Source organism: Aphis gossypii, chromosome 1 (genome assembly GCF_020184175.1).
Source record: "Aphis gossypii isolate Hap1 chromosome 1, ASM2018417v2, whole genome shotgun sequence".
NCBI classification, from domain to species: Eukaryota; Metazoa; Arthropoda; class Insecta; order Hemiptera; family Aphididae; genus Aphis; species Aphis gossypii.
The window spans coordinates 36,891,674-36,904,558 of record NC_065530.1 but is presented as its reverse complement, the minus strand read 5'-3'; the positions used below and the strand labels follow the sequence as shown (position 1 = coordinate 36,904,558).

Here is a 12,885-nt window from a genome sequence, read left to right as displayed (position 1 = left end):
CAAGTATGAACAATTAAGTTTAACTTAATTATTGATATTTATATGCGTGTAAATGTGAGCTAATATTTTATAAAACTAATCTGATTTTTATTATTTATTTTAGTAATGTATGAACTATTAAAATAATAATTGTATACATCTTAAACATATATATATAGACTATAGTTTAAACGCTAAATAAATTAACAGAATGATAAAAAAAAAACCTTAAAAGTAAATTTAATTTGACTTCTTAAATACTATATAAATAAATACTATTAATGATTTGTTCCGTTTTAAATTATAATTTTACAAGTAAGTATATAGGTACCTATATGGCTATATAGATATTGTATACATGTATATATTGTATAAACCATATACATAATATATATACATGCATTATGTATACATATTATAATATGTATTATAAACTATTTTATTCATAATATATGAAATGTTATTTTTTTACCATGTGTATTAGAATTAATAGAATTCGTCTATGAATTATGATAACAATATTAATGACAACATAAATATTAAATGTAATATAAATATAATTTGTAATAACTTAAAATAAAATTGAATACAAAGTAAGTATACATAATATTATAGTATAATAAAACCCAGGGCTGAGAATTTAATGCATTTACATATATATATATTTTTTTGTTATTTTGTCGGAGAGGAATTAATAATTTCAGTCCAATTTTGTTTTACTTATACTAAATACTAATGTAAGTATAGTGCATATAAGAACGCATTTACTTTGCATATTTTTGCATTTTTAACAGTTTTTGAGTGAATTAAATTCATAGCACTGCAGAGTTAATAGTTAATATTAGTGTCAATAGCTTATAGGTAATTTCAATGACAATCATTATTTTTTTATAGGTACATATTATTATAAAATATTTTTCAACGTATTATTATTTTGAATTTTATCTTTATGTAATATTTTTCACTATGAAGAATTTCAAAATTTGCAACATAATATATCAAAATAACTCATTCAAGATAACCACTGCAAGTAAATATTAATGTTGCAGTTGCTTGGTTTTTATTTTTATCAAATTATTAAAGCATGACACATATTATACTTTGTACACAGTTACACCGTATACAGAGACACAGCATATTATATTATATATATTAGCTTGTGTATAATATATTTGTGCAAAGTATCGAAAAAACGTGGAGTTTCCTTTTCGAAGGATGGTAAAATACGAGCCATCGGACGTGTGTAAATAAGATCCCTTAGGAATGGATGTTAGAATTTTTATGAGAATGATGTTATCTGGTTAAAGTATCCGGTAGGGACTTGTGATGTATTTATTTATTAAAAGTTAGGTAGTCTAACCACTAACTATAAATCGTTTCTTATTAACGCAATTACATACTCATAAATGTTACATTATTAAAATGAAATATTATATCAAATTGTATAAAAAGATGATAGATGGTTATATTATGTTAACACGTTTAATATAACCTGAAGACTGAATTATAATCACCATGATGTCAATTCAGAATTTCGTGTGGAATGCAAATTAATTTACAAATAGCCAACCCTCTGATTTGTATAACAGGTATTCTCTTATTTAAAAACTATTATTAAACATCGTGAAATTTTAATAATTGATTAAATTGATATTTTTTTTTATAAGTACAAATAAAAATTAAAACGAGTAAGTACGACATGCATAATGCAAAAAGATAATTCATACTTTTTCAATTAGGTAAAAATCAAATAAATTCAATTTTTAGTTTAAAATAGTTAATATTAAAGAATGTACTATTAAAATGTTCAATACATAAATCAATGTATTAGGTATAGCTATAGAATATAATATATGATAATTGAAGATAAAAAAAAAAAAAATGATTTCTTTAAGAATTAAAAAAGTCTAAATAATTTTGTTATTGGTGTTACACGATTACATGAACATGTCAATCTATTTCAATAAAAAATTTGTAAAATATAAAAAACCATCTATATTCTATGACTTACAAGATGCAATTATGCATTTATATAAATGCACACACTTGTACTTGTCTGCAAATATTACACACCGCAGAATATGATTATTTTTAATATTAATTAAGTTCATTAATTGGCCATGGAATTAGATGAGGGTTTGATTAATCTACTCTGTCATTCATTGCATGTTTGTTTATTCATAAAGACTGTCGTTATAATGACCACGGACGAACATATAATTTTAAATCGCATGTCATATTACATAGCATAATGTGCATCATTATAGAGAGGTAGATACCTACCTCGCGCTCGGTGAGACGTATACACTATACATACAGCAGTATAGGTTACAAATTATTAAATAATTAAATTTAAGCATTAATTAATATTTTTGATTAATACTTAAATTGGAAAATTCTTTTTCTAAGAGAGAACTAGCTTATTTATTATTTTTTTCACCAATCAATTTTTGTCTCATTAACTAAATTACTAATGGAGCAGTATAAACGGAATCTAATTGTTTCCTGTATAATCAAAATTATACTATAGTATACATTGTAATATTCCTTAAATAGTAAAGTAAACAGTAGATATAACTGTATAATTAAGTGTTCCTAATGGTTAAATCTTGGGTTATGATACCGAAATGTGTTTAATTATTTAGATTTTCTAGTTCTATCTATATTTTCTTATGAATATTTCTTATTTAAAATAATAATTAATTTATGAAAGTTCTGTTATAGTTGAAGACTTGAAGTATTTAAAAATAATTATTATTTGTAAGATTTTTTTTGAATACCTCTGACGTTAATTAGCTATACTACAATGTAAAATACAATCTACGTAATTGTTCAACGCGTCCCTAATAATTACTAAAAACACACAGATTATAGAAGTACCTATAGGCTATCCAAGTGGCTCGATCCATAATGATAAAAAGTAATTAAAAACAATTAAATAAACGATAGTTTTGTTCATTATATTTATTACTTTATATAAATTTCTATGTTAACATTATAGGTACTATAAATTGATCTTTGAGTGATGAAACATAATATGCAAAATTGCCCATTTTTTTCTAGATACATATTATGTTTAATTACAAATAAAAATAAAAAATTAATAATTAATCTATTGTAATAGTACCTATATAGTTATTATTTTTTTAATTTTTAATTTTTAAAAATATATAGTTCTTTTGTAATTTGTATACATAACATTTTAAGTATATTATAAGTTATTTAAATGTGTATGAATATATTTTAATTGCTTAACAATAATTGATTATATTTAATTGCATTTAATCGTGAAAAATATAAATATATAATGCATTATTTATATTTTCTTCGTGTGTTGAATTCATGGTTTTTTTTTTCATTATTATTATAATGATTTAAAATTAATGACTATTATAGAATTTGTTTATAATTTTATCTTGTATATAATTTAATTTTTTATGCGCCGCAAAAATGTTTTGAACGATCGTTAATGAAAGCTATACAAAAACCCCAAACCCCATAAATATACAATAGGAACGTTGTTAAGTTTGAGTTTTTATTATGTTGTATTTGAAAGCGAAATCAGATTTTTCTTCCGGTAATTCTTTTAGAAGCTTAAAGTTGTTTAAATTTAATTGGTTAATCATACCCATTACCCATTACCTAAATACGTACTGAACGCGTTTTATTGTGGGTACATGTGTTCCAATTGCTAGTTTTGTACGCAGCTCGTAGCAATTATTTATATTTATGCGTAATATATATATATTATTATGTATAGTAATTATATGTTTTAACTTTTAACAACACTATAAGTACTACACTGTACGTAAGTATACTCGTATAATAAATATACATTATACATTTGTATAGAAGAATTTAAAACTTTTATATTATAATAATTATTGTAAATAATTTATGAATTCATGATCATTATTATTTATTACTATTTACCATAATAACAATTTATCAATATTTGTAGATTATGTACCTAGTTAATACAAGGTATTCTTAGGTTCTCACTACTCATTTTAATTAAACATATATTTTATCGTTATCATTCTATCATTCTTTTACCTATTAGATTCTGAACGGACTGATGAATGTATTGATTCTACAACGATGTATGATTTTGTGTCTGTATGTAATGTGTGCAACATAATTTTTCGATATATAATGCTTCTTTCTCTACCGCTGATTGTGATCTACCTACAATATTACGGGATACTTGTCATAAGCGCGCTCTACTACCCAATATCTTCATTATCGTATGATACTATGATATAATTTTCGATAGTTTATTTTAGTCATTGGTCGATAATTCTTATGTTTCAAAATGTTTACAAAAGAATTTTAGTATTTATTTATTTTATTTTATTTTTTTCTTATTATTTTTATATAATGAAACGAATAACGAGACGACGAACGGCGTTAATAATATTATATAATTATTATTATTTATATTATAAAATTATTTTTAATAATATATTACTTATTTATAAGTATTTTTGTTGGTCATTAAACCACTAAAATATTATAATATTGCCTAAAATTAAAATGAAGTTATACGAGTGGTAAAAACAGTAGAGCGCTGTAGTCGTAATGTTGCCGTTAAAGCGCATATGACAAGATATCCCTTCAATTTTAAGTTATAAGGGGTGATATCTGGTGGCAAATTAAATATCCTTGGCGCATTATAGACAACTGAAATTTTTGATTTTTTAAAGTATTTTAATTAATTTTTTTTAATTTAAAAATTTAATGCAAAATTTCTCATAAATTGTTTTAATTATAGTTAAAAAAAATCAAAAATCGTTACTCACAATATTTTTTAAAAGCGTTTAAACGTTCAAGTCCAAAGTCTTTCGAAACATGTCAAAATCGCATAATTTTGTAGTTGAAAATTCATTAATTTATATCTAAGGTTAAAAAAATCACAGGTCACACAAAGTTTTCCAAAAGTATCCCTTTAAATAGCTATAGAAAAAACTCATGCATTATTATACTTACCAAAAAATGTTAATGAGCGTTGACATTTAAAATTTTTACGAAATGCGTAATGAAAACGATTATTTATCCTCAAACAATTTTAAATATTTATTGTTACTCAAAAAGTATAAATCGTATATTCTTAAAAATTTCACCATTTATTTAGATTGGAATTTTCTTTACATTTTACATAATTTAATATTCAAAATATTTCGCTTATTTTAAGGCTATAGACATTTGAAATAAAATAAATCTTTTTATTTTATCAACATCGATTTTATATTTTTTATTAAGAATTTGAGGGTAGTTTCTATCACTGTACTGTTAAACTAATATTATAATTTATTTATTATCTTAAAAAATAAATTGAATATTAAAAAGCGATATAAAATAATATTGACCCAGGAAAGTTTACTATTTTTTAAAAATCAGGTGAGTTTACTACTTTACTATACAATCGGAATAAATTAATCACCACTCCTATTCTTATGGTTGGAAGTGTTGGAACAGGCAAGTAAAGGCAGTGGTCGTTACATTTTGTCAAAAGGTAAATACTTCAATCTTATGAAAATAATAATGTAATAATTAATTATACTCACTAGGTATCACTAAATATTTTTTGAATAATAATATATTTTTGAATATTTTGTTTAACAAATTATCAAAAATTCAAAAATGTTGTACATGAATATTTTTCTACAATGGCGATGAAGTAACCATTAAAGGAGATCATATTTTTAAAATGTTATCTTTTGTATTGTAATGTACCTGGTAAAACTTTATGCATTATTTTTAATTTTTAACATTTGTTAAACTTTACAATATTAATAATAATAATAACTTTATTGCAACAATAATATATCATTACATATTTACATATATTACAAAATATTTTAATATACAATGGGAAAATCATAAATTTATAATACTTTAGAAAAAAATTGCAACACTACAAAAAGCAGAGCTTGTGCTGGGATAGTAAGTTCTTAAAAAGAAATAAAAATATGATAAAAGTAAAAAATGTATTATATAACAGTAATCAGAATCAAGAAACTAATTAGACTAAACATAAATAATATAATATAGCATGAAAAGGGTCATAAAATCGAATAACAAGCGGCTAATTTGATATAATATTGAAATCATAAGTAGGTAAAATAAATATTTATTTTACATTTAGTATGTTCAAAATTATTTATTTTTTCACCTTCATAGAAATATTTCAAAAATAGTGTTTGTGTAGTGTGTTATAATATTGTATTCTAGAGCATTTTGATTACACAATTCGGGTATGAGAATTAATGTAACACAATTCAAAGACTGAAATGGACGAGTGAAACTGTATTTATTGTCCATGTCTTAAAAAAATTCAACAAAGCATTATTGCGTTGCGTTCACCAGAATCCATTTTATGTTGATAATCGTAATATTACTACAAATTTACCTTGTATTAAATTTAAAGGTGTTAATATTAAGTGTTCTTCCTTTTTTTATTTTTTTTATTTAATTTTAAAGCGAATTTCGAGCATTTTATATTTTTATATTTAATGTATTTTATAATAACTAGCTTAAAAATTTAAGTATTAAAAGAAGTGCACACGAGAATTAAATATCATATTTTAATATAAAATAATACAATTGTTTTTGATGTTTTTTTTATAAACGATAATAAATTCAATTGTTAGTCATTACTTCATTTTTGATTTATGATTGTTGTTTACTGTTCAGTTAAAATCATCGATTGGAAAAGTTTATTGCATATTACATTGATTATTTTAAAAAGAACCACAAGAGGGCGCTAATGATACACGATAAAAATCGAATCGTCGTCGTCAAAAAACGCGGTAACGCATAGGTGTGTGTGTCGTTTTTCGTTGACGGTAGATAGCGCGATTGAGCTATACTGTTTGGATTTGTGAATTTTTGACAATTAATCAATAAAATTTAATATTTAAAATCAATTATTAATGATAAGTGAAGTGTAGTTAAATATATTATTGTCATTTACAGCCATTTTTCAAAATCCGAATTTTTGAAAATCGAAATTTTGGTTTTTTCAAAAAACTCAAAATTTAAAACTGCAATTGTTATAGATTTTTGTTTGTCTATAAGAGACTTCAAAAGTGTTTGAAATGTATCGCTTCTCGGCCTATCGGCTAAGATCAAAGTGTAGTATCTGTTCTTATCAGCTTAACATCTGATACACCTCTCATCGAGAGGTTCAAATGTTAAACTAATTTTTGAAAACTTGGTGGAGATTTTGGGGCTTGCTCCTGCTCCACCGCGGGTTGACCCGGTATTGCAGTACCACCGGGAACGGCCCACATATCTCTAAAATATAGTGTATTATATAGTCATATATGGACACATTAAATAATAAATTGTGGAAGTTTTGAAAATTTTGGATTTTGAAATTTACGAATCCAAAATTTTGAAAATTTTGAAAATTTTCGCAATAAGATTTTGGAATTTTCAATTTTCAAAATGATATTTCATAAATTTTAAATCCAAAATGTTAAAAGTGTATTAAATAGTCGTATATGAACATATTAAATTATGGAAGTTTTGAAAATTTTGGATTTTGAAATTTACAAATCCAAAATTTTGAAAATTTTGGAATTATCAATTTTCAAAATGATATTTCATAAATTTCAAATCCAAAATTTTTTAACATTTTTGGATTTTGAAAATTCCCTAGGGCCATCATACATTCTAAATCCAAAATTGGTAAACCGTGGGGGGCCTACAAATTTTGGAATTGTTGTTTACAAAAATATTAAATATTATGGTTTTTGAGTTGTATTTCAAACTTACGGGGCTAACGTCCAAGTCCCCTTATGGATGATCGGTTAAAAACGTCAAATGCATTGTACTTTAAAAATCAAAATATTAGTAGTAAACTATATTATAAATCAATAATTGACAATTGTTAAATTTATTAAGTAAATTAAAATTAAAATAAATCATAAATATCCAATAGTATAAATTTATATTGTGCTATCTATTGCTATTAAAAATTATTTAAAATGTTATGTATAATATTATATAGAAATTCAAAAGCATGCTTTTAAAGTTAACTTTACAAATATATTAATTTTTGCACTTCAGGATTTGATTTAGTGATATTAACATCTATATTAAATAAGTAATAATATTATGAAAGTTTTATTTGTTAATACATACCTGATACCTGTAATAAATTTAATTTAACAATTTATTTGTACTTAATGATTTATTTTTATTATTATATATTTATTTAATTTAAAAATTTAAATTTAAAATATAATTAATAAGTAAAATGATTTGACGTTTTTACCTTGTCGTTTATTACCATGTGGTATTTTTCCTAGATTCATCTGTATTCCCTGTATGTCAGGGAAATACTTGTTTTTCTCAGATCCAAGTACAACATAATAAAATATAATATTAATTTTTGTATATTTAAATTATTATATTTTAGATTCTTAACTGATGAATGTATTCATTCTACAATTATGTGTTTTTTTTTTATGTCTATGTACATCATAACTTGCCGGTATAATGCTTCAATTTAAAACTTTTTAAAACTCAGTGGTAATTTGAATATCCTTGTTGGCTTGTTGCATTATAGAGGTCAAAAGTAAGACATTTCCAAAAGTTTTTCAAATATTAAAATTATATTCATAAATATCAATAAAATTGTTTTGGTCAAGTCAAAATACTTGGAAATGATTCAAAAATTATAAAAATACATAATATTCACAATTTTTTGAGGGACCTAAGCCTTATTTACTCAAATAGTCTGATCTGAAAGTAAGTGTAATAAGTGGTGACGTCAACTACTGCATTTTAATTAACTACACAAGTCACATACTCACATTAGTATGGCTGTATACCAGCTGACCTAGGTATGTAATGACATTATTTATACCATATAAACCAAAATCATATCAAATGTATATCTAGATATGAAATAAGTCTCTGAAACAAAATTTTAGGTAAATAGGTAACCATTTAAAGTGTTTAATACAACTAGTCAGGTATAATCTATATAACTTAGGTACCATTAAAAAATCTTTTAATTTAAAATATAAAATTTGTTATGATTTATGAATTTATAACAAAGACATTAAACAGGATGACTTACTGGTTTTACTTTACTAGAATTTAAATACCCAAGTTAAAACAAGTACTTGAGTTGAATGGTTAAATAAGGCAGGCACAGATTAAAACTTCCTCGCTTAGTTTATGTAAAAAAAAAATTGAGTTAATCATATTTTTTTATTTTTCTAATTTGTGATCATCAGTTATCTTCTTACATTGAGATTTAATATTATTATTTATCACTCACTATATATTATTACCACTGATTTATAATCAATATTCAATGGTATACTGTTCAGTAGCCAATACCTATCATAAATTTCTATTTTTATGAGATTATTAATTATTGTAAATTGTAAATAAATGATTTTTAAAAACAAATAACCTTAGACTTGAAATTCTCACAAAATACTAATTATATTAGCACTTTATAGACATACAAATTGTATGTCTTTACCTATCTACTTATTCTAATTTTTATTTGACTTCTGTAGGGTATAATTTTTGTTTATAAGAAAAGCTTTAAAATTAAATAAAAGTTTTTTCAAATTAGAATAGGTACAAAAATAGTCACAATTTTCTTTATTATCAACAAGTCTTAAATATTCATTAACAACTTTGTTTGAAATTAAATTTATCGAGATAAAAATGATGATAAATACAATTCTGTAAAATAACTTTATTCAACACATTTTATTATGTTCAATATCAAAATAATAGTGTTTTAAGTTTAGAACAATAAATCATAATTATGTTATATAAACATCAACAATACAAAACAATTCAACAATTTAGTAGACATCAAAAAATATTCTCAAACGGTAAAATGTATACACATTTTTAATCAATTAGGATTAAGAGAATGTTTTAAAATTATGTGTTATTTCTGTTCATCAAATACATTGAGTTTATTAAAATATAATACATTTACTAATTGTAGAATTGTAGAGCTCCATTATTATTCTACATTTAAAGTATAATTAATCCATAGTCCGAAATCAATAATAATATTGTTTTAGATAAGACTTTATTTATACTTATAGCAATAAAAATATTTTATTAAAGATGACCACAAATTATGAAAAACATTAATCTCTTAGTTTATCCAGATAAAGATTAACAATTTATTAACCATTATGTCATAGTTGTTGATTTATTGTTATTAAATGTTGAATTCTCAATATAAAGAAGATCACTAAATGTGTCTTTATGGATAGATAAAACAATTAATATTTCTGGATATTCCAGTATTGTCTTATATCTTAAGCTGTACAATATCGAGTCCTCAGAATCAAGTTGATAATATCTGAAAAAATATTTTTAATAATTATAAGTATTAGGTACATAATATTATTATTAGTTAAAAATATGCATTTATACTAACTTTCCATATGGTGTTTTCATTAAAAATATGACACCTTTGATTCCGGCTGAAACATAAAATTGCATTTTTTCTTTTGTTTCATCATCATGAAACTCTGTCGTGAAATAGTCTCTAACTATGTTATTTATTTTTTGATACTCCGGGACTCTAAACAATTAAATAATATATTGAACATATATAAAAATATAATTGATTAATTTCAATACTTGTGGGTTATGTATTTCACATCTGTGCCATGAAATGTCCAATCTATACGCCAAAAGATTTTATTAATTTTATGATTAAAAAAAGAAGTATTATTTTTGTTCAAAGTAGATTTAGGTAAGATCTGTAAACGTATATTTCGTTGATATGCTTGATAACGTAATCTCCGGAATACCTAAAAATGATAAACAACTTAAATTTTATGCAATTATCATGAGAAAAAAAATGTAATAAAAGAATAGATATTCCATCTGGCCATAAAAAATATTTTTTTACAAGTCTTTTTTGAAGCAAGTTTAATGATAATTAAGTAGAATGAATTCAATATTGTTAAATAATTATTACCTTACCCTAGCTATATTTAATAGTTTTATTTTTTTAATATTGACTAAAACCTTATTTGGAAATTGATAATTTAATGAATTTTTATAATTGTGGTTAATAAAAGTATGTAATAGGTAACCACTCTGTTGTATAGGTGTCATGTTAAAAATATGTTAAATTTGAATTAATTTATAATATGATTATCATCATAAGAAACAGAAAAAAAAACAATTTTAGATGAGGACAGTTTAATTTTTTAATAACCATAGCCCATAGGTACCAAATCATGAATTTAATAATAATATAAAAATATTAACAAAATGAATGTTTGCATTTTTTGTATTTTCCAATTATTTATAATGTACTGGACATTTTTTAAATTATCTCTCTTCCTAAAACACAAACTAGATTTAATATGCTACTAAAAATAACCATTTAAGTTATAAGTTGAAAATCAAAGAATTTTTTCTACAGTAAACAGTGTTTTCAAAAACACATTAAATTGATGCATCCATTACTCTGTTTAGAAACTATAAATTAAGGACATATATTTTGAAATTTAATATCTTGGTACAGTATACTCTCGATTATCCGTGGAATTGAGTGGCAGGACATCCACGGATAAACGAATTCCGCGGATAATTCGCAAAATTAAATTTTATAACAAAAACTAAATTGGAATTGAAAACAATAAATTACATATTATTAAAACGTCTTTATCGAGTTATCGGCTATGACAAATTCACAACCCAATTAAACCTAAAATGATTTATGATGGAAAGATACAATACGTATATATTTTTTTGTATACATATAGGTATGTAGACGATTTCGTGGAAGACAGTGAATAATCGAGAGTATAGTGTATTTTCTAGTTTGTAAATAAACATTGTTTTATTGAAATCTAATAAAAATAATTTCAAAGATTATTGAAATACAAATTATACTTACTGGAGATAAATTGCATATTCGTTGGGTTTTCATTTTAAATTCACCAACAGCTTCAATAAACTCATTCATAAGTCTATAATCTATCCATAAAAAAATAATTAATAACATTTCTTTAAAAAAAAGTAAAAGAACTTTAGTACCTTGACTCATTTCTGCATCAGTAAAGTTTTCTAATCTTTTAAACCCTGTTTTATATTTCTTTCCATCGCAATCTAATTCTTTTTTGTGAATATTTACACATGATAAACTACAAGTTTTAACTTCACACCTTGGGCAACAGTATTTAGCAACATCATTGTCGCACACTTCACAATAGCCCAATCTGTAGAAAATCAAAAAAAAAATATTAATAATAATAATAAACATTTAGAAAAAACAGCTAAGTATAATATTAATGTTGTATTTTATTTTACCGATTTTTTGATTCCATATTTTTTTTTTAACAAAAACCACAATATATATTTTAGCAGAATTTTGTACATAAATTATAGGTGTAGTTTTTTAAAACACTTTAGCAATACACATTATAAATTGAACTTTACAGGTAGTAGTACATTGGAAATTATGTGGTCGTATTAATTAATTTTCTTAAGATTAAATATCGATGTTGGGTTATTATAAAAGAATTAAAAAAAAAAAAAGATTACGAAAATACGAACTAATCACTCAATGAAAATGAAAAAATTAAGTTCCATAAACAAGTAACATCAAATTTCCGCATGCGACATGCCGCTATTGCCGCATGGCTTTGTATTTTGTATTTATTTATTATTTATTACAATTTATAATACGATATGCTATTATCAAAATGGTTGATAAGAATTTCGTGTTATCTCAATAAAACTTATTAGTCATTACTAACATCAGGCCAGTAAATTATAAGTCCGTTTAGCGTTTACCGCATATCTATGGTTTACCGCTAGTTTATTATTGAGAAAATTTAGTTCTCCGAATAGTCATAGAGTTATATTATAATAATATAATTACTTATT

At 23.3% G+C, this 12,885-nt stretch overlaps 1 protein-coding gene and 1 non-coding gene across 2 annotated transcripts; one reads left to right on the top strand and one right to left on the bottom strand.

Annotated features, from left to right (window-relative positions):
* The first annotated feature begins 7,083 nt into the window (after positions 1-7,083).
* LOC126549501 (U2 spliceosomal RNA) lies at positions 7,084-7,277 on the top strand. The gene has a single exon (XR_007603615.1). It is a non-coding gene; the product is annotated as a U2 spliceosomal RNA (small nuclear RNA).
* A 2,763-nt stretch (positions 7,278-10,040) lies between these two features.
* LOC114131628 (box C/D snoRNA protein 1) lies at positions 10,041-12,666 on the bottom strand. The gene is made up of 6 exons (XM_027996890.2): positions 12,307-12,666; positions 12,034-12,215; positions 11,894-11,973; positions 10,621-10,793; positions 10,415-10,561; positions 10,041-10,336 (listed from the first exon to the last, which is right to left on the bottom strand). The coding sequence occupies exons 1-6, from the start codon at positions 12,321-12,323 to the stop codon at positions 10,165-10,167; spliced, it is 771 nt and encodes a 256-aa protein (XP_027852691.2). The 5' UTR covers positions 12,324-12,666; the 3' UTR covers positions 10,041-10,164.
* Between the last annotated feature and the right edge of the window lie 219 nt (positions 12,667-12,885).

Excerpts from the sequence above, each read along its gene's own strand:
- LOC114131628 (XM_027996890.2), bottom strand. Across the intron at positions 10,794-11,893 it reads GAATATGCAATTTATCTCCA|GTATTCCGGAGATTACGTTA; the intron begins GTAAGTATAATT and ends TATCATTTTTAG. Across the intron at positions 10,337-10,414 it reads ATGAAAACACCATATGGAAA|ATATTATCAACTTGATTCTG; the intron begins GTTAGTATAAAT and ends ATATTTTTTCAG.